Source organism: Lissotriton helveticus, chromosome 7, assembly GCF_964261635.1.
Source record: "Lissotriton helveticus chromosome 7, aLisHel1.1, whole genome shotgun sequence".
NCBI classification, from domain to species: Eukaryota; Metazoa; Chordata; class Amphibia; order Caudata; family Salamandridae; genus Lissotriton; species Lissotriton helveticus.
The window spans coordinates 513,884,194-513,907,510 of NC_136068.1; the positions used below are offsets into that span (position 1 = coordinate 513,884,194).

General features: G+C 47.5%; 1 protein-coding gene across 1 annotated transcript in view; it reads left to right on the top strand.

Moving 5' to 3' along the window:
* Positions 1 to 23,317, top strand: part of LOC144766850 (polyserase-2-like) — a 1,745,029-nt gene that overhangs the window by 704,686 nt on the left and 1,017,026 nt on the right. The window contains exon 5 of the mRNA XM_078650565.1: positions 1,500 to 1,656. Coding sequence (XP_078506691.1) covers positions 1,500 to 1,656 — 157 coding nt within the window. The remainder of the gene's footprint in view (positions 1 to 1,499; positions 1,657 to 23,317) is intronic.

Sequence of the window (23,317 nt, forward strand, 5' to 3'; positions counted from 1 at the left end):
TCATTATGCAGGTGGGGAAACAGCCAAAGAGACAATACACCTTCAAACTAGATAAGGCAGTAATACCACTTTCTAATACATTCTCCTATCTAGGAGTACTCTTTGACTCCAAATTATCTTGGGCCCCGCAACTTGCTAAGAAAAAATGTGATGTGACTAAGGTTAATGCCTCCATTTTCAACTTCGCTTCAAAGCTTGGTAAAAAGCCTACGGCTGCTATGATTAAACTATATGACGCAAAATCTGTAGCAACCGCAGCATACGGGAGTGAGCTTTGGGGCTACATGGCTGGGGAACAACTTCAGACCACAGAAAATTCGTTTTTACAAACGGCTCCTGTGTGTTCCAGTCTCCACTTCCTACTTTGTGGTTCACGAGGAACTAGGAGTGGGGTATTTGAGCGATATCCTGTCCCTACGACCTCTGATATGCTGGCTGAAAATGTGGTTATGCGAAGAAATTCCCCTAACACATTTAATTGCTAATGATTTCATGGCTCTCGAGAATGCGTCAGGCACTCCCTGGCTGAAGTACTTAAAAACCTGTTTTACTGAAATGGGTCGTCCTGATCTGTTTGAACACCCGTCAGGAATTGGAAAGGCGGACATTGATCTAGTCAAGCAGGTGTTTCTTCAGCGTAAGAAGGCTGAGAGGGAGGGTGCTGAGCTACAAAAAGTTAGTGTAAGGAAATTCATCATGGTTAAAACATGTTTGACAACAGAGCCTTATCTACTCGGCACTTTCAGTACTCACGACAAGTTCATGCTAACAAGATTTAGATTTAACCTGTTTCAACATCTGCTTATCAGACCTAAAAAGGAGAGCTTCTGTAAAAATCTATCATCCTGTGGCTGCGACGGAAAGTCTCCACAGGACATGATGCACTTTATGTTTTTATGCAGATTTTATGAATTCCCTCGTAAACGCTTTTTAATTGCTCTTTTAAAAAAAATGAATTTTAACCAGATACGACCAGCCTTTTTATATTTACAATTGCTACACAGTAATAGTGTCCTTCAAGTTCTTGAATTTTTAAAATTGGCTCTTAAACTGCGATTTTGTCTGGACCAATGAATGAACTAATGGATGTAATGTTTTCAGTTCTCTCATCATCTGTAATTATATATTATATAATGATATTTGATGTATGTACTGTATGTTTTAATGCACTTTTATGGTTGAAATACACCGAATAAAGTTTATTTTGATTTGATTTACATCTAGCCCTATATTACTGAATGAACACACAAATGCTACTCATGATGATGACTTGTTTTCGCAGAAATCTTTAAAATCAATAGAACTGTTTTTGAGAAAAACAAGGGCTTGATCCACGCCAGAATTTCAGGATAGCCACTCACTAAATATGAGTGTATAAAGTGTGAAATACAAAATGCAGAATATACAAACATGAGTGCATGTCTGTAAATGTAATTACAGTCTATTTAAAATGTTACATTACATAATATATGATTGACAATTTGTGTCTTATTTGGTAGTTTGTGGTGTCACTGGGAGGCACGGCCACCTAAAGGGCATGGATTCCCACCAGGGATTCTGGCTATGGCAAGTTAGCCTGCAGCAATCTGGCCGACACGTCTGCAGCGGTGCCCTCATCTCGGAAAAGTGGGTGTTAACTGCAGCCAGCTGCTTTCCGTAAGTACCAGTGTTGAAAAGCGACCCACTCAGTCCCATCCCACTGACCTCCAGTGTTCCCCCCATTCAAATCTCTCCTCACAGGCTCAGCCCCAGGGGTGCAAACCTCACCTCGTGTTATGCTTGCACCTCTGAAATCTGAGTTTCAGTTCATTAACTAAGAGTTTATTTTTTCTTATTTGTGACTTTATTTATTTATTCTCAAAATAATATCAAAATTCATTAAATAGGTAAAGATGATAAAAATAATGTACTTAATACAAATCTTTAAAAACAAGTAGAAGCGTATTTGAGAAGAGAAATTGTGCTATCAGCAACAAATCTGACAGTCAACATAGAATGGTGAACAAAGGGATGAAGCATGAGCAAAGTGAAATGAAGCAAGCATTCACAAAGCCTGTTGATCTGGCATGTACCTGAAAGCGCTTCATCATTGACAGATACTGTATTGTCTGTACAACTGAGTTAGCGTCTGTGGTAATGAGCAAGGGCTAGCAGGTGAATAGCAAAGTGAGTCACTAAATGACTCATTCATGTATACATCAGTGCAGATATGAGTGCCGGATGGGTGACTGAGTGCATGGCTGATGTAGGATTGAGTGCATGATTGGATGGATAAGTTTCTGTATGGATGGAAGAATTCAGACACTTTCAGTGATAAGCAGACATATTGCTTTGCTGGTACTTTTTAGGTCGAGCTTAGGCAGCACATATTCGAGACATGCTGTATTCACTGTATGGGCTTTGGGCACACCCCTTGCTTTTAATTGCTTCTTTGTAGTGTCCCTCACAAAATCTTACTTTTCGTGGGTCACATTTTTGTCTTTGTCCCGCCTTTTAGCTCCTTGTTTCTGCCCCAGCAACTGACCCTGTTACATGGATCAATTCATATTTGACCATTTAGGTAGGTTTGGCTCACTACTTTTTTTGTTACGACTTGTCTCACGGTACCTTCCCCCACCACCTTCCACCCATCGCTGAGTTTTCTGCTCCTGTCGGCACCAGTTGCTGATTCTAAGTCACCTAATCTCTCAAAGAACAGCCAGTGTGCGGAGCATGTTTGAATTGCACAAACTTTGTTTCTTTGTGTAATTTGGGCGGCTGCACAGTTTTTATTTTATCAGCAAGGTGCCCGCTTCAGGGACACCAAACTTCAGTTAGTCTTCTTTCCTCACCGGCGTGGTTATGTGCATGCCTTTGTCTTGTTGCGGATTTGGGGGTGTTTAGCACTCAGCTAGATTTCATCAGGTTTTATCTTTTTCTTGAAAGGGGTTCGTGTTTGTGGTATTCTTAGAATGCTAAACTTAGTACTGTTTGTCTTTCCAGCCCGGTAATCCAAATGGCCACTTAGGGCGATATGTATCAAGCAAATTAGCATTCGCAACGGCCGAAATTCACCGAATTTCGGCCTTTGCGAATGCTAATTTGATAAATGGTATGTATCAAAATTTTTGCAACAAAATAAGGAATCGCAAAATTTGCTATTCCTTATTTTGCGATTGCACTTAAGGAATCGCAAATATTGCGATTCCTTAAATGCAATGTATCAAATAATGCAAAAATGCCCATAAGGATTCGCAAATTACCACCAACTTCAAGTTGGTGGTAAGTTGCGAATTCTTTTAAAAAAGCAATTTATAAAAAAACTAAAGGTGCCATATGACGCTCATGCATGCCCTTAGGGCATGTATGTGCGCCATATGCCCCCACATGTCTTTTTCAGGGGTGCAGCAGGGTGTTCTTGTGACACCCCTGCACCCTTGAAAATAATCGCAATTTGCGATTAGCAAATTGCTAATCGCAAATATACCCTTCATTCCTTTGGGCCTCCTGGCCCATAGAAATGAATGGGAAAATTGTGATTAGCAATTTGCTAATCGCAATTTAGGAATGTGTAGGAATCGCTATAAATAAGCGATTTCCTACATACATACCGTTTTGCGAATTCTAAATAGCGATTCCTTAAAAATCGCTATTTAGAATTCGCAAAACGGAACTATGATACATATCGCCCTTAGAGCCTAAACTGCAGAAGCGTTTGGGTTTGCTCATATCAATACCCTGGAACGCTACTGAGCAGAGTGCTGTCCATCCTCCCCCAGGGGCCTTTAAAGAGAACATGTGTCTGAACCTGTTCATCTTTAAAGGATGTGGTGTGGGTTTTCTGCTGAATTTACAGCATTTTTATAGACCTGGAATGGCTGTACATTGAGGTGCGTGAATCGCCTTTGACGGCTGCACACACACACACACAAGTGACACGTTAGTGATGCTGGAAAACAAGGGAGTGGAAGTGAACTATTAAAGGTGGAAGTTTCTGAATTCTTTTTCGATTTTCTTTATAATCACCATGGGGATGTCTCCACATCTTATGCCACCCTCATCGTCATTTAACATTTTTTTTTATATTTGTACTTTTTTATTTAGTGCGAACCTTGCCCATGGCCACTTAATCGCTCTACAAGAGCACCAAGTTACAATAATGCTCTATTTGGCAGGACGTAGGGGCTTGAAGTGCCAGCACAGCCTGAGGCACAAGGGCGTAACACAGGCCCCTGCAGCCCCCGCGTGCGGGGGGCCCTCACCCTTCCTAGATGTTGATCCAACTGCAAATGCACCAGAGTGTTTAGCTCTCCTGTTTGTCACAACCTTACAGAGCTGCCAAATCTGGCTTACGATGATTTCCTTTTTTGACGCGCCCCTTCCGTTTCCACTCAATTCTCACAACTCCTCACAGTTGGTGATTTTTCTTTCCTTTGCCATTTCGTTTGCCCTCCATCTGCGCATTCCATTTGTCTCCTTTTCACTTAAATATCTGACGCACCCATCGTCACGCCTTCCTTCACTTTCCCCCGTATTCCTCTCCCTACTTTATTATGTGTTGTCCCCGTCCTTCAACCTTTTTTACTTCCCCTCCTCCTTTCACTCAGTCATTCCATTCTTACCCCACCTTCATTCACTGTTTATTCCCCTCCTTCTTTCACTCGCAGTCCCTCAATACTTTAAACTCCTCCCCCGCAACTTCCATCATCAATCTGTTCTCTCCAGTCTCTTCCTCTCATCTCCTCGTCTCTTTCTTCCTTCCTCTCACATTGGCACCTTGTAATACCCCCACTGCCTCTCACCCTTCTCTGTTATTTTCTTTCCTACTGTTGCCTCTCTTGGTTCTCTTCTTCCCCAGCCATTTCCCTCTTCACTATCTCACCCCTCGCTACTCTCCTGCCCTCTCCTCTGCTCTCCTCATCTATCATTCTTCCTCACCTGTCCCCTCAGTGCCAGGAGATGGTGTTCCCAACTGTGATGTTTTCTTTGGGTGCCTGGCTGCTCCTCCCCGTCTCAGATAAAATAGGGATTTTTATTCTCTGTCTATTTTTCTAGTGGCGTCTGTTACTGCCGGTGACCCCACGTCAGTGGTTTGCATACGTACCGGGGTGCAGCCCGAGCACAAACCTGTACAAAATGTGTTTTTTTTTATTCCCCACATGCAGTTAGGGTGTCAGTACCATCCATCTGAAGGTGAAATGTGTTAAACAATTTAAGAACAGTAGATGTTGTTACACCCAGGATAATGTGCTGCATGGCTAAATACGTATAAGGTCCCAAAGGCGAGACCTATTTGCTATTCCAATGCTTGTTTACAATGGCAGCAGTGAGCTTTTACGAACACTTCAAAATATACTTACAGTGGACTTTGGGTCTGCCTCTTTGTGATGATATGGTGGCTTTATTGTGTAATTCAGTACACTCCTTCTGATTCAGAACTTTCCTCCCTATTTTTTGTGTTTGTCCCAACTCTGAAGGATTTAAGTTTCACTGTCATTTTCCATCGGTTAAGGGTATCCTTTCACTGCTGATGTCACAGAACTACTTTTACTTTTTCTTACTCAAAATAGTTGGCCCTAGCATTCCAAGGGAGTATATAGTCTGCTTGTTTCTCTCTTACTCTCATTCTCTGTCTTTTTATCTCTTGAGCTTCCTTGCCCTGGTCCCCAATACACCCTCTTCTGATACCTGTTACAGGGCGCCCCTGCAGATTAGGCCTTGTCATAACCCCAAACCCCGCAAAATACACACACACACAAAGACACTGTGCAGGCCGTGGATCATGTGCGGTCCATGCCCTATTTATTTAAAGTCTGGCCACACTTGGCCAGAGAAAGTGCTTGGTCGGCGCATCCAAGTGAAGAACTCCATGGATAGTTCCTTGTGGCTCACTACATCCCTTCCCAACTCTGTGACAGATTGTCATTGTTGGATTTGGCACATAAAGTCTCTGAGAAACTGACTCGGCTGTGGGTTAGGCCAAAAATGGTACTGCTGATGTGGTGAGCGGTCTGGGTTCTCACTGGTGGCTTGAGTGGTCTGAGTGTCTTCAGTAGTTCTGTTCTCCTCACTTGCAATGTTGGGACTTCCTCGGATAGGGACAGTCTCATTGTAGATTTCCTCTTCCTGCCAGCTGCTCTCCTCCGTGTTGTCATCTGCAGGCGTCTGTTGATTGGCCGTATCCACTTTCCTGAACCATGAGATGCTTCTTGCCAAGGTTTTGCTGCCTTTTCTTGCAGTGACCATGGTGCCATTGTCTACAGCCTTGGTTCGAAAGGTTTCCTGAATTTCCACCTAGGTCGGTGATCTTTGATAATAACTTTGTCTCCTGGCAGGACCACCAGACTCTTCGCTTGCCACATCTGGCTCATGTGCATGTTGCACCTGGTGAGCCGAGATTGAGCCTGGGTATGTCAGGATTCTGTCTCGCCTGCCGCCGTTGAACATCAGAGTCTAAGGGGCTTGTTGGGTAGGTTAGTGGGGCGTTTTGGGATACTCTCAGAGGAACGTCTAGAGGCAGACTTTGCGATTCGCATTCTCTGCCACAGCAATCCCGAGTGTTTTGTTTAACATGCACCTACATCTTTTGGCCTCACCGCTGGCCTTTGGCCATTGTAGGGTGATACTACAGTGGATTATCCCTAGGTGGTTGAGCATGTCCTTAAATTCTGATCCTTAAAAGAGTGGACCGTTGTCAGTTTTGATCTCGGTTGGTAGGCCAAACATTGCAAATGTTTTTTCCAAAACTGGCAACACTTATGTGAAGGCGGTTGAGTGAATCACCTTGACAATGGGAGACTTTGAATAGCTGTTGGCAGGACCCATCGTAATCGTTATATCTAGAAAACGTCTAAAGTCAATGCTTAACTTGTACCACGGAGTGCACAAAATTCTTTATTTCGGTTTAACAAACCATAAAAGAAGCCTGCAAATGCATGGTTCCACCGAGATTATGGGAACCAGGCTTTCAGGAGGACTTGCTATCTGGCACACTGGTCATTGCCGTACCACTACATCTATCTAGTTTTTGAGGTCAGAGAACCACACTTTCTCCTGCATGTGAGATTTTATCTGCATGGTTCCTTGGTGTTCGCCCTGAGATAGCAGTGTCACTTGGCATTGTAGCATGGCGGGAATTAAAAGCCAGTGTACTCTCAGCAGAATTTAGTTTTGGGTGGTACTGAATTTGTTGCGTACTCTCCACATTTTAACCAGCCTCTCATTATCATGGCTGCTCCATTTGTATGTGTCTTCCAGGAAGTTTAACGAGGACACTCCTTACATAGCTGACTTCACTGTCATCATCACAGCATCTTCTTTTGTGGCTTTCTCGATGTCACTGAGGCTAAGCCCTCTCGGGGAGGCAGCCTGCGATATCATATGAATGTATCTTTTTGCATTGTCGGCCTTGTCAGCCCCCGCACCCTCTGTCAGAGAAGGGTGATGGGAGAGGAAGTCTGCAAGATTTTTATCCCGGACAATATATAACTTCCATGTAGTAACGTTGTGGCAGGATGGCCCACCTCTCAATCCGTGGTGGTGGATGTGGCGCTGAACCTTGGAAAAGTGGGACAACAGGTTGGTGGTGGTTAGTGATTAATATAGGTTAAAGTTTCTACAAGCCTACTCGTTGCAAATGCTTCCCTTTCAATTTGGGCCTAGAGTGTCCCCCTGGAGGTCAGCGCCTTGTTGGCAAATGCTAGGGGTGCCCACTTGCCGGGCTCAATTTCTTGCTGCTCCCAAACCTACAGGAATTGTATCTAGGAACAGCTGTCTGTTTCTCAGGATTGAAGTAGGCCATCGTTGTGTTATTCAGGAGAGCTTCTTATATTCTCTGTAAAGCATCCCCCTTCCTCTGGCTCCATGTCCAGCTAGCACCAGCTTTGGTCAGTGCTCAGAGTGGCTCAGCTAAGGTTGCGAGATTTGGAATGAAATGGCTGAAATATGTGGCTGTTAGATTTGGGGGTCTCTAGTTGGCACAGGTAGGTACTTGTGACAAATAGGGAGCCATGCCTCTAGTCAGGATAAGGGGATTACACTCCTAAAATAACCCCGGCTCATCCCCTTGGTAGCTTGGCACGAGCAGACAGGCTTATCTCAGAGGCAGTGTGTAAAGCATTTGTGACCACATACCGTAACCCAGTGAGAACACTAGAGATATACACCACACAAGGTCTTATATAAAAAATAAGTATACTTATTATAGATTTACCACAAGACCATAAACAACAAAAATACACAATACTATTACTGTAAGATGGTAGATTTAGCTTAGTTCAGTTCAGTTCTTAAGATGCAACACTTTGCGTCAATGTACCTTAGGTTGCGGTGCACTTCCAAGACAAGCAATGTCGCAGCGAGGGAAATGCGGAAAAGTTCAGGTGCAAAGAAATAAAGACGTGAAGATCTTCCAGATGCGGCACGCTTCTCCGGGGATGCGAGAAGTTTTCGGTCCGATGCGTGGACTGCAGCGGCGACACCCTTGTTCCGCGATGCGACGGCAACAGTTCCACCTGCAACACTCTTCTTCCATGATGCATGAAGCTTCCACACGATGCGACAACTACAGCGGTGACATCCACGATATGACGGCAGCAGCTCCGACAGTGGCGCACTTCTCTGGGATGCGAGGCGCTCTTCTTCGATATGGCGCAGTGCGACAGTTCCAGCGGCGACACCCTCCTTTGGAGTTGCAACGGCAGGCACAGCGACGGCGATGCGCTCCGACCTCGTTGCGAGACTCTTCTCTTGATGCGGTGCAAAGCGACAGCCACAGCGGCGACACCCTCCTTCAGAGTTGCGACGGCAGCAGCAGCAATGGCGACACACTTCCTCTTCGTTGCGGTATGCTACTCTCGATGTGGTGCAGTGCGACAGTTCCAGCGGCGACACCCTCCTTCTGAGTTGCGATGGCAGGCACAGCGACAGCGACACGCTTCTTCTTCGATGAGTCACGCTTCCAGCTCCTTGCAACATGCAGTTCCTCGGAAGGCCCAAAAACAGTAACAGGCACTTCCACAAGAACTCTGGGGAGCTGTGGGTTGAAGTCTGTTGTCCCTGAGACTTCAGCAGGAGGCAAGCTCTTTTCAAAGCCCTTGGAGATCCTTCACAAGTTGAAAGCAAAGTACACAAAGTTCCTTTCTCCTTCCTTCGGCAGTAAGGCAACCACTGCAGGCCAATCCCCCGAGCAGCACTTCAGCTTGGGAATAGTCTCTCCTCAGTTTCTTCAGGTTCCACTCCTCAGTAAAAATGTCTTCTTGTAGTCCAAAAGTGATCTAATTTCATGGGATCAGGGTCTTAATATTTATACCCCAAAATCCTTTGCTCTCTGAGGGGAGAGGGGCCTTTGTCCAGTTCAAACCAGTTCTGAAGCACTCTGTTTACCAGACTTCTCCTTTCCTTACACAGTGCAGTGCAGGCACATCAGACGCCCCACAGGAGGTGGAGCCAGCATTGTGGAAGGCAAGTACAGTCCTGGAGCACTTTGTTTACAAGACTCATTCTCTTCTTCCAGTTTGCAGGGCAGAGACATCAGCCGCTCCCCAGGAGGTGGAGCCAGCATTGTGGAAGGCAGGCACAGCCCTATTCAAGGTTCAGGTGCAACTCCTCTCTCCCACCTAGATGCAGATCTCTCTAATCACCACTGGGCTGACTCATCCTGACTCTTGGAACCCCCCAGCCCTGTCACTCACAAAACCAGACAAAGGAATACACAACCTAGCAGAGGCAGGTTTGAAAGGTTAGACAAGCAAATGCCTACTTTCTAAAAGTGGTATTTGCAAACACAGAATGTTAAAACCAACGACACAAAAATATGTATTTTATCATTCTGAGTTCAGGCATACTAAACTCGAATTTCTACCATGTTCTCTGAGACAGTTAGGATTATAAACATGTAATAATCTAACAGCCCATTCTGGCCTATGGAGAAGAGGTAGCCTTGGAATAGTGAAAAACGAAAATGGCTGTAATTCACTATTAGGACATGCCACACATACCAGGTCTTGTCCTACCTTATACTTCAAATGCACCCTGCCCATGGGCCTGCCATAGGGGTGACTGATATGAACAAAAGGGAAGGTTTAGGGACTGGCAAGTGGGTGCACTTGCCCAGTCAGCATGACAGTACCAGACTGCACACAGACTGTGCAATGGCAGACCATAGACACATTTTACAAGGCTGCTTCTGTGAGTGGCACAACCAGTGCTGCAAGCACACCAGCAGCATTTGGATTTACACGCACTGGGCACACTCAGTGCACTAGACTAGGGTCTGACAAGTAAACCAAATAACCAAATATGGAGCCACTGATTAATACATCAATTTACAATAGGAAGCACTTGCACTGTGGCACTGGATAGCAGTGGCACAGTGCCCAAAGCATCTAACACCAGCAAAAATACATGAGGCAACAGCAAAAATGGAAGGGAGACCCATGCCAATGGTGCCAGGCCTAACAGTGGCAATGCACATAAAACTGTGCACTTCAGATTGTTCATGGTGTTGGGGCATGCTGGATGATGTGCGGTTCTCAGGGGTCAACTTACACTCCATCTTGGTTGAAGACATAGCTGAAAAGCTTGATTGTGAGCTGAAAAAAGGAGAAATTGATGTGATGCAATGTGACCCCATGTTCCCAGAATTGTTTCAGGGCAGCTCGTAAGTGCTTGTGGTGTTATTTGGCTGTCACTGAGTGTATGAGAATGTTGTCACTTACATTCATGATGCCTTGCTGTCCCAATAACATCTCTCCTATGGTGTCCTGGGAAACCTTGGCCACCGAAGAGATGCTGAAGTTCAGTCATTTGAAACAACGCAGTCCTAGTGAGTAGTGAAGGTGGTGATGTACCTGCTTTCTTCAGAAAGGAGAAACTGATGGTATCCTGCATTTAAGTCCAGTTTAGAGAACCATCTGGAGTTGTTCAGGTCAGCTATGATGTCATCCATAGTGCGTGTTATGTGGCGTTCACACTTGATGGCACAGTTCGGGAGAAGCATTTTGATGCAGAGGTACATTTTTCCGGGCTGCTTAATTTTTTTGGCGATCACCATCGGGCACACCCATGGCATTGGCCTTGACACTTCCTCAATTATGCCCTGCTTTTTGGGCTTGTTGACTCGTGCTCCACCAGTGGTCGCAGGTGGAATGGGACAAGGCTGTGGCGAAGTGCCACAGGTTTGGTGGTCTGGTGAATGTGTGATTTGATAGGAGGGGCTTTTAAGCATCTTATAGCATCGAACAGACCAGGGAGCTGGAAAAGTAGGTTGTCAACTTAGAGGGCCCGGCCGATGGAGCTGCAATGTCCCCCTCTGCGCCCCTCGAGCTGATTGCCTCTCATCGGCCATGGAATTTAGGGGCTTCCGAATATTCTTCAGTATATTGCATTTAGACTTCATGGACTACGTCTGTGTTCTGATTTTTTACTAATAATTGATTGTGCCTGATTTCCCATTGTCTTTCTTGTTCTTTTAATTAGTTCAGGAGTTGCTGGATTCTCTACACTTTTTATTATGAGGTATAATTTACGTGTATACTTGTTTGGCCTTTTACTAATTTCGTTGTTAGGCACTGGTGCTTTCTCTGTGTCCCGGAGGCTCCAGTCCATTGGGGGGCCTTCTGTAAGTGCTGGAACGCAGGGTGCGCTCCAAGCCTCACTTTTGCCTGATACCAGCACGCGTGCACTATTTGGACGATGAGGGTCTTTGCGCCACTCTTTTTCTTTACCTGTTCTGACTGCCTTCAGCTGCATTGTTCCAGAACAGAACCGCTACTAGTGGTCCACCTCAAACCCCCATATCCTTTTGAGATGGTTTCTACAGAGATAAGAGAGTTCCCAAGCAGTCTTGTAATTTGTTCACTATTCTCTTATATATTCGAAACCATTTTTTGCACAACATTTTCCACATGCTAACTCACGACCTTCGTTGTAAGTAACCTTTAAATTATCCCATGAGGAGTCTCTAACCCTTGAATATAATAGCGATCTGATACCACTCGTGCAATTCACTTTTTGTTAATTTACAGTGGTCTATGATAAAACGGGTGCAAGGTAGTATTGATGACTCCTGCATATTATCAGCACCGTAGTCCACCCCATCTTTTGCCATCCTATGCATTTACGTTTAATTCCAGATATACCCCCATTTTTTTTTTTAAATCATCCCCCCATTCTTTGTGTCCTGATGGGACCTAGCTATCTTCTCCGGGTTGAAAAGCAGTCGACACACTTAGCAAACAAGCGTAAACAACGTGCTACCTCTATACGAATAATGGGCTATCTTTAAGGAATCACTGTTTTTTGTTAAAAGAAATGCACATTCATGTTCCTTATTAATATGCTTTGTTGTACTTTGTTCACTAGGGTCACTGTGCACATGTTTTTATTGAGAATGTTATGGTGCTAATTGCTAATTGTTGACTAATTTCCTGTAATCACTTTTTTGAATGAACTCAATAAAGAATAATTATAATCATTACAGTGGTCTGAAACTTGGTGATAGCATTACATGATGTTAGTTCTGTGACCATTTCTATCCTTCATGGTTGGTTAAATGATAACTACGAATGTCACTGTCCGCGGACGGGATGGTTGAGACCAGAGAATCTCCTTGACTTGTTGCTAATTAGCACCAGATCCCTCAGTTTTTCAGGCTCATGTCGCCATTCAACAACTGCTAAAAAGTCCTCATTGCAGGTACTTCTTGATAGATATCAAAAGGAATAGGCACATTTAGCATATTACTTACATATTAATACATATAGTACAGGTGATTTACCATTTTTCCTGACGTGAGTAAGGTGGGGATCTGTGCACCCCGTCCTGAAGAAAATGCCTTGCTTCGAAACATGTCGATACACAAGTGAGGTATTGTACATTGAATACATTAATAGCTCCACCACACCCCTTTTAATAATACCAGCATGGAGACCGAATAATTTTTTTTTCAGCACTCACATGACAGGTATCTTTTAAACACTCACACGTCATTTCACTCCTAACCCCACCACTCACATGTTGTCCAATACCCTCATGCACCACACATAGAGTTTTCATCAGTGTTCCCGCGTAGTCGCTGGTTAGTAGCACGCCGCATTCCGTAGAGGAATTCAAAGACCCCTATGATGAAGCATGACACCAAGGGTCCATTTGGTATGTGAGGGGAATTTAAAGAACACTGTGTGCTCCCCACCACTGTAGGGACCATACCAAATACTTTACTGTGGATTCCTTTTGTTTATGCCTGCCTGCATGCCAAGGTTTTGAAGCCACAGTCACACATCTGCTGGCAGTTTCATACTCTGCACTGATTGAACCTGCTTGGACCTAGATACCAGTACTTAGCCTCAAAAGTTTTGCATCTGCTTCTACATCCTGTTGGTACCTATGCAGTTACCCAGCATTAGCAGTGCCTGTCTGTCAAGTTCTGCATTTCGTTGAAGGCCCTTCAGAACTTGCATTGGTCGACTGTGGATTCCAATGGGGTATCCAGTGGGCCATTCTCTTTTCCCTTACTAGTGCTCACAATAGTATCATTCGCATCGCCCCTCAGTTTGGGAGATACCACTTAGGCAAATTGGAAATCCAGGATCTCTGGTCCCTATCAAAAGAATGCTCACTCATAAACCTTTTGGAGCTGTGCGCCATAATGTTAACCCTAAAAGTGTTTTGACCACCAGTCAGGGGCAGGTCGATTCAGGTGTTCACCAAAAACCTGACTGTAAGTGGTAGTGCAACAAGCTAGGCTGTCTTATCCCTTGCATTCACTATCAGTAGGTGCACAGTAAGTGCACAGAGTCCCTGCCAACCAGGTGCCTTGTGTCAGAAGCTCTTTCCCCAGATTGTACCTTCTGTTTCCCAATTGGCACAACTTCAGTAAACCGTGTAAGTCCCTAGTAAATGGTACCTCGGGTACCTAGTGTATTGGCTCTGAAGAGGGACAATAAGGGCAGCCACACGAATTGTACCACCTTACGGTCCCCTCACCAAGTCCATGCACACTGCCGTTGCAGATTGCATGCCTTGGTGCAGATAAAGCTGAAGAGTTGGCATGGCACACATCCCTGTGTGCCATGCCCACAGACACTGCATGAGATATAGGTAAGACACTCCTATAGCAGGCGTCATAGTCCTAAGGCAGGGTGCACTATCTCTTCTTTGGGGGCATATTCCTCATGAACAGATATGCCCCAGCGATATCCATGTTGATTCTTGGATATTGCAAGTGAACAAGGAAGGCACAGAGAGTACATGTGCTGGACACTCCTCATTGTGGGTTCCCTAGTTCCATGATGGCTTCACTGTGTAATGGAATGTTTGGTATCAAACATCTCATTTTAATAAAACTGCACTGATTCCAGTGTCAGATTTATTCATAATTTCCCCCAAGGACCCCTTTGAGAGGTCACCTGAAGCCTACCAACTTTTAGTGTAGTCATCGATTGTTCTAGGCCAGTCTGCCAACCCCAGACAGAGTCTGACCTCATGGGGTGAGTGCCTGCACACTCAGAGGTTGAGAACAATGCCTGCCCTGGGCGAAGGTGTTCACTCCTTCCCCGGGTCACCAAGAGCCACCTATGGTGGGAAGCATCAAAGGCCTTGCAGCCATTGAAATGCAACCCCAGTCTCTCCTGATATAAGGAGAGGGGCCCCCTTCTTGTACTCACCCACTTTTGTCGGGAAGACAGGCAGGAAATTAAAGAAAGAGTAAGAGGTGTACCACACTCTGCCAACTACACCCTTCAGTTGTTGAAGGCACTTGAAGATTATGGGTCTTATGTCCCCCTCCCACAGGAGGTGGGCATGATAGATGGTGTAGACACCCCAGGTCAGGGGCCCATTTGGCCACTACCTGTCACTCCCTTCTAAACACTCCATCATTTTGTATTTAGGTGGCATCCCCAGACCCTGAAACTAGTATCCACGGACACAAGGAGAAGACAAACAAATATTACTGTTGGATCGAGAACTGCAGACCTTGTGGACTTTGTGCACAAGCTCCTGTGTGCCACCACAGAACTCGACAATCACCATCCTCTACCTCATCTCAGCACTGTGCTGCTGTCATAAACCCCAGAGGGTCATCAGCACTTTGCACATCACCACAGACCTTGCTTGAGAAAGAAGGGCTATCTCCCTGCAGCAGCAGGTCTTAAAAAACAGCAAAGTCCAGTCCAGCATGTTCCAGCTCTCCAGCCAGACCAACGTCTCAGGGTACCAGCGAAATGTACACCTGCTCTGGGGGTTCAATTCAGTCTCTGCACCAAGTCTTGAGGCCCCAGGACTGACCAAAGCTGAAAGGCACGACTACCCAGGGATCCCGCCCCCCCTGCTGCAAAAACCTACAAAACTGAGTCCAGGTGGACTCCAACTTTACAGCGAGCCGCCCCCCACAAGAGACATCAGGACTCCAGAGACCCACCTCTGCAGTAGCCCAGCAGCTCCAGAATCATCGCTCCAACGTGCCAGCCCCTGACAGCGAGGTATCTCTTTGGGCACCATTGCCCAGTTGAACAACTTTACTGCACTCAGCCCGCACGGCCAGGACATCTTCGAACCAGCGCCTGGCCCCAGTGTCTTTGTGACCTCTGTTCTCCCTTGAGAGCCCTCGGACTTGCTTACAAGCCAGTGTTGCTTTACTTATACAGGTGCTCCTCTTTCTTTGTAGCCCCAGCTACTAAGTCCTCTTGCTCCCTGAGAAATCCAGGATGATCCTGAGGACTTGGCCTTGAAACATTGGACCTTGGCCCCTGAACATTTCAATTTTAAAAGGTGAACCACTGGGGGGGTGTGGCCAAGATGGCGGGCAGCTAGGACGCCTTTCCTGATCGCTCCAAGCCGCCACCGATATCAGCACTCAACAGAGCCCAACGGCACCCTCCTCTTGGCCATCTGTGTGAGTTGCAAGCTGCCGACAACACAAGGCATCCACCGGAGTCCACAGGAGCGGAGAGGGCAACCTGCTGTATGGCATCCGGGCATGCAGGTGGAGTGGACGGCACCTGGGCCGGGGAGTGACCTGCAGCCTGGTCTTTTATTGGGGTCAAGCCCCGCACCGCAGACTGAAGGTGAGTGCAGCGACAGCGGCGGGGGCCCCCTCGGCGCTTCTTGGCACACGGCTTTAGCAGTCCACCCCCTTGTTTCTGTGAGCCTGGCGAGGACGGACCGACACCTAGATGGCAGTAGTGGGATTAGGCCTGGATATGGAATCAAAGGCCCACTTTACTGCCACAACTCCCCCGGGGGCGAGTTCCCTCCATCAAGTGCCTGCAACTACCGCAGTTTCCCACGCCCACCCCACCCCCACGTTTGGCACGCTTGCGGGGAGAGTTTTGGGCCTGTAACGAGGGATTCCCTCCAACCCAGGGTGGGATGATGCATGCTTTGAGGCCCGGTTTGAACCCCGCGCCTTATTCTGGACCTCGGCCTTATGGTGCAGGCCACACCGCAAAACTCAGCACCCTGCCGGGCTGCAGGCAGAGGTTACCCGTGGGCCTGAGCTAGTGCACCTGGGGACCCGGACTCCTCCATTCCTTCTGCTTTGCACGACCTGTCTCAGCGGTTCTTGGAGGCCCCCCACTGATCCACCTCATGGATGGGGCACATCTGCTTACATTGGCACGCAGGACTGCCTCAGTCTTTTCCAGCCCCACCCACACCAATAAGTTATCCATAGAGTTGGGCCTATCTCAACCGAAGTGCGAGCTACCGCCCTGGAGGAGAACCTGAACGGGACAATGTGTGCCCTGGGCCACATACCTACACACCACGCTGGGGCACCAAAGGGACCAACGGGGCACGACGGAGATCCTGGTACTTCCTGTGTGCCGACTGAGAAGTCACCCCCCCCGGTACCACCAGTGGCTTAGCCAATTGAGGGTCCATCTAGAAGATATATTCACCCTAGGGTCTAAGCACACGCACAGGGATTAAGATCTGGCTGAGAACCTGACTCTCTGACCGTTGCTCGCTACACAGCAGCCCATGGGGGACCTTGATTACTTGGCTCCCTAGAGAGACCACACTAAGACAGCTTAGAAATCAGGGGCCACCCGAGTGAAGGCCCAGAAGCCAGAACCCCAGCAGCTTGGTGGTAAACAGATTCAAGAAAGATCGCTCCCTCAAGGACATGTTGGGCAAGCAGGTAAGCGCTGCCATGGAGGACAGGCTCGCCAGTGCAGGTGCTGATTCTAAAATGGATCCCTAAGATGTGGAGGGGGCGGTGACTAATACTTTCCTGGAATCGCTATTCACCTCCCTGCGAGTGGACTTGAAGATAATGAAAACAGAGCGAACGGCAGAGCTGCGGGAGGTGCAACGCGATGTAGATGAAGTGGGCGAAAGAGTGGCCGCACTAGAAGACAGGGAGATCAGTCAAGAAGAAGAACTTGAATGGCTTCAACAAGAGGTCCTGAGACTCAAAGAGCAACATCTAGACTTTCAGGCCCATAACGAATACCTGGAGAACCGCTCCCGGAGAAACAATATGCCCGTTAGAGGAGTGCCATTGAAAGCAGAAGGGTCCAATTTAAGAGAATTCATCACAGACCTCTTTCGACATGTCCTGGGTCCCACAGACGAATCCACCCTACAGCTAGATCGGGTCAACGGGATGGGACCTGAACGTCAGGAAAAGGACCCCCTGCAGATATATTGATGTGCTTGCACAGTTTTCAAATTAAGGAAGATACCCTTAAAAGAGCACAAGACGCGCACCCAATCCAATTTAGAGGCCACACACCAGTGCTATACCAAGATCTCTCCCAGATCACTCTACAAAAGTGTAAGATCTTTCGCCCAATCACAGATCCTCTACGGAAACCCAACATTACTTACGACTGGGGACACCCCTTCTGTATTATTTTCCACTACCAGGGCACTCTCCATCAGATCCGGTCCCTAAAGGAAGCATGTGCCCTATTGCACAACAACATCCCAGAAGACAGTGGAGGGGCCCGCGTTTCCAGATGCCACTAGATCGCAGCGACAAACATGGCAAACAGGCAAAACATCCCCGATGTAGAGCGAAACCGGACCAGAACACCATTAGCAAAGAGAGATAGGTGGTCCTGAAGGCCCTCTCGGTGGACTCTGCCCTCTCTGAGGCTTCCTGAGATTGGGTCAGCCTAGCTAAACAAGGAGATGAGGAAGCCGAGTGGTGGTGGCAGCTGCGGCAGGACGATGGGAAGATCGATGACACAGATGTTAATACCACTGCCACTGGTGTCCTGTTGGCCTCTGCAATACTGCGGTGGACTTGGTACTGGATTATCCACATCCTACATGGCCACGGACCACCCCAATCTAATAGAACAGACAAACTTTGGTCTTCAGAAATTTTCACATGGTAACATTTTTATTTTTCTTGTTATCTTGTTGGGATGCCCCTTCCGATGAACCACTTCAGATAGGTCCTCCACCCATGCGTGCTGATAACGGCTCTCCCCACCATTGGGGTCCTGCGGACTCCACACACATGACTATGGAGGTACTTGCCTGATCTCTCATAGCTCACTTTGTTCCCTTTATCCATGGCAACCAAGAGCATTGGTCTCAATGTGCACGGCCTCAACAACCCTATTGAGAGGTCTGCGGTGTTGTCCCTGTTGGAACATGCTCAGGGCAACATATGCCTGCTCCAGGAGACACACTTACTCCCAATAGGTACACAGAGAATGTACACCAAGAGGTTCCCGCTCCAATTGTGATCCTCGGGGAGAGGGGAGAAAAAGGGTGTGGTCATTTTCCTCTCCAAGCACTTACCCGGTACAGCCCTAGGTACTATTGCTGAGATCAAGGGTCCCTGACTAGCCCTTCGAGTGTAATTGGGTACATTTCACCTCACTGTTGCTTCGATATACACCCCAAACGAGCGTCAGGAGTCCTTCTTGACAGACGTACTAGCCAGTATACTCCATACCCAAGATGCAGCAGTAGTGGTGGGCAGGGACCTGAAATAGTAATGGCTGCTGTTAGAATTGGGGGTCTCTGGTTGGCACAGGTGAGTACTTGTGACAAACAGGGACCCTCTCCTCTAGTCAGGGCAAGGGACTTACTCTTTAAAATAAACCCTGGTCACCCTCTAGGTTGCGTGGCGCGAGCAGACAAGGCTAAACTTCAGAGCATTATGGGTTAAGCATTTGTAAGTGCATACAGCAATTCAATGATGACACCACAAAAGGGATACGACACAAGGTTTTGTACAACAAATAATTACTTTATATAAGGCTTAGCACAAGAACCAATTACGTTTTGAAATTAGGCCACAATACTATTCAGGCAAAGACTTCTTAAATAAATGCGTAATTTCGTTGTTTGTGCGCATTGCGCACACTTCTCCGACTCTCACAGGATAAAAACAATGTCTAACGGGACTGCCCAGGCGTTGCGGACTCACCGATCTGAGACGCACACTCAGGGGCGCGAGCCGAAGTACAGTACCTTTAGAAATGTGGAGTCCGGCTCAAATTTGGCGTACGGGACGTGCAGGCAATTCAAAGACACTGGCGGCTCCTCTGCGAGGCGGGCTCCGGCTGCTGTAGGCTTCCCGTGAGAGGCATAGAGCGGGGGGGCCTCGAGGAGCGAGGCGAACGAGGCTGGGTCTTCGAGGCATACACGGCGTTTAGGCAGCCTTCGAGCCTTACCTTCCGGAGCGGGCTGGTGGTGCGGGGAGAGCAGTGCGGCACGAGGCGGCCGGTACGGTGCGTACAGGCCGGCTCTTCAGGTGCGGCACTGCCGGGGAATCTTCACCCGGGTGTTGCACGGCGGATGGTATGCTTCGAGCGTACGGGCCGTATTGGACCGGGTAGTGCGCTTCGATCCCCAGCGGCAGTAGGCAACAAGCAGTGCGGCTCAGAGATGGGAGAGGGAAGCGGGGTGTGGTGCGGCCCGGCTGAAGTACGGTGCGAGCTACGGCTCGCAGGAGAGCGGAGACACACAGTGTGGGGCGGCAATAGCACGGCTTCAAGCGGACAGGGTTTCATGAGGCTGACTCTGCTTATGGCTCCGGCGGCACAAGGACACAGGCAGTTCCAGCAGCTCTTGGGGAAGGCAGGGGAGAGTCCAATAGTCCTGGGACTCTGTTCAGGGGGCAAGCTCACACACAAGCCCTTGGAGATAGTTGAAGCACAAGTTTGCAAAGTCTCCTTAGTCTTTTCCTCTCCTTTCACAGCAAGGCACCCACTGCAGGCCAATCCCCCAGGTTAGGGACAGTACTCCTCCTTCAGCTTTTCCAGGTCCTTCTTGTCGGGCAGAGGTTCTTCGTGATTCAAGCAGGATCTGATTTCTTAGGAGCAGGGCTCCTATATTTATACTGCATTTATTTTGTTATTTCAGGCCAGGGGGCCTTTGCCTTGTTCAGTCCAGTTCTTGAGCACTTTGTTGACATGATGCAGGCTTCTACTTTCAGTGTGCAGGGCAGAGACATCAGACGCTCCACGGGAGGTGGAGCCAGCATTGTGGTGGCAGAGCACAGCCCTATTCAGAGTCAAGGGCCACCTCTCCCACCCATCCTGGTGTAATCTTTCTATTCACCACCTGGCTGCCCAGCCTGTCTCCTGGAATTCCCCATCCCTGTCACACACAGAAACAAGACAGCAGATACACATCCTAGCAGAGGCGGGCTGAAATGGTTAGGCAAGCAAATACCAACTTTATAAAAGTGATATTTGCAAACACAGGCTATTAAAATAAACTTTACTAAAAGATGTATTTTATTATTCTGAGTTCAGGCATACCAAACTTGAATTTCTACCATGTTCCCTGAGTCTGTTGGGATCATAGAGTGTAACAATTCCAACAGCCCATTCTGGTCTATGAGAACAGGTAGCCTTACAATAGTGAAAAACGAAAATGACTGTAATTCACTATTAGGACAAGCCACACACATTAGGGCTTGTCCTACCTTATGATTACAATGCACCCTGCCCTTGGGCCTACCTTAGGGGTGACTAATATGAAGCTAAGGGAAGGTTTAGGGACTGGCAAGTTGATGCACTTGCCCAGTCAGCATGACAGTACCAGACTGCACGCAGGTTCTGCAATGGCAGACCTTAGACACATTTAACCAGGCCGCTCCTGTGGGCGCAGGAGTTTTGTGCCAATCAGATTTGTTTCTAACCTAACCGCGCAAAGAGGTGAACGCGGTTTCTGTTCGCACGCATCTCACATATGAACTGAACCAAAAGAGGAATTACATTAAGTACAAGGGAAGGAGTGCAGCAGCTCAACCTAACTCAATTCCTGTGGGTAGCACAGCCAGTGCTGCAAGCCCACTAGTAGCATTTGGATTTACAAGCCCTGGGCACTCCTGGTGCACTGTACTGGGGTCTGACAGTAAACCAAACAAGCCAATTATGGAATCCAATCAATAGAGCATTAATTTATAGTAGGGAGAGCATATGCACTTTAGCACTGATCAGCAGTGGTAAAGTGCCCAGAATCATTAAACCAACAAAAACAGGTCAGAGAGAATATAGAAGGAAGGCAAAAAGTGCAGGGATGACCCTGCAGAAAGGGCCAAGTCCAACAGCTGCCTACCGGGACGGCTCAGGAATCAGATCCGGTAACACACTTGAGGGGCGGGAGTCGCTGGAAGAGTGCAGACTGTGCGATGTGTGGCGCTCTTAACACCCAGACACACAGGAATACACCTTTATTCTGCAGCCACAAGACATACGCTTGCTTAGACCACATCCTGGCTTCCTCATCGGCTCGGGAGCGCGTGATTGATTCTACCATAGAGACTTGCTCGCTGTCAGACCTTGCACACATAACAATGACCCTTCACACTTCTGCCCTCCCCACGCAAATACCTCTCTGGTGCCTCCGAGAGACAATGCTGCAGTCAGGGACGATGGTCACAGCACTAAAAAAAATACAAAACTATCTAGCTCTTAATGACACAGGCTCCACTTCACTGTCTTCAATTTGGGAGGCTTTAAAACAGGTGGCCCGTGGGGCTGTAATTGCAAAAGCATTGCACAACAATAAGATGAGGAAAACCAAGAGGAGTGAGCTGGAGAGGTCCGTGCAGGAGCTAGAATTGATACACAATCACACCAGTTTTTCCTGGATCTGGAGGCAACTAGAGAAAGAGCGCCTACAACTTAAACGCCTTCATCTAAATAGAGCCGAACATGCAATGCTGCACCTCAAGCATACATTTTACGTCGGGAGCAATAAAGGAGGCAGCATGCTTGCACATCGTCTCCGTAGCAGACAGTTTGCACAATTGGTCAAATCAGTCCAGACATGCTCTGGGACCGTAGCGTCCGATGTACATAACATTGCGGATGCCTTCTAGGCCTTTTATGCTGGGCTGTATGAAAGTGAACCTACCAGCCTTGCAGAACCCTAGTAATATTAAGTGGTGTCTGCGATCTCCCCCCTCCCCCCAATGGAGGCTGAAGCTCTAGACAAGCCCATCTGTATTGAAGAGGAAATCTTGGCGACTTCTCGCCTAAAGCCCCTGAAGTTGCTTGGCCCAGAAGGGTTCAGCGTGGCATTCTATAAGACCTTTTGCGCAGAACGTGCCCCAATACTAACTCACTTATTCATCTTATTCGCCAAAACGGGGACCCTTACGGAGTCGATGCTTCAAGCCTCGATATCGGTCATCCAAAAACCTGGTAAGGACCCAAAACAGTGTAGCTCTTACCACCATATTTCGCCCCTGAGCATCGATGCAAAATTGTTCGGCAGTGTGCTATCCCACCGCCCTAAACCGCTGATGCCTTTCCCCATAGACACTGTCACTGAACTCCAAGAATTTAGTGTGGCATCGGGCTCCGCGTAAACATGCAGAAATCACAAAACCTGACACTCAACCCTGCCTCTGACTCTGAATTGGGCCTGTGTTCTCAGATTGACTTTCAGTGGGTCACAGAGGGCCTCCCATACCTAGGATTGTCCAAAAGCCAGAGTCTCCATAAAATCGCAGAGGCCAATTACTCAAAACTACTCTCCCTGATCAGTAAGGATCTCATGCAATGGCAATTACTTCCAGTCTCATGGCTAGGCAAATCACAGCTGTAACAAGCATTTACAATGCAATGGTTTTGCCTTTGTTAAAGTTAGAGCTATTGGCATTGCTCTTGACACTCTGAAGCTCCACTCTGAAGCTCCACTCTGAAGCTCCACTCTGAAGCTCCACTCTGAAGCTCCACTCTGAAGCTCCACTCTGAAGCTGCACTCTGAAGCTCCACTCTGCACTCTGAAGCTCCACTCTGAAGCTCCACTCTGAAGCTCCACTCTGAAGCTCCACTCTGAAGCTCCACTCTGAAGCTCCACTCTGAAGCTCCACTCTGCACTCTGAAGCTCCACTCTGCACTCTGAATCT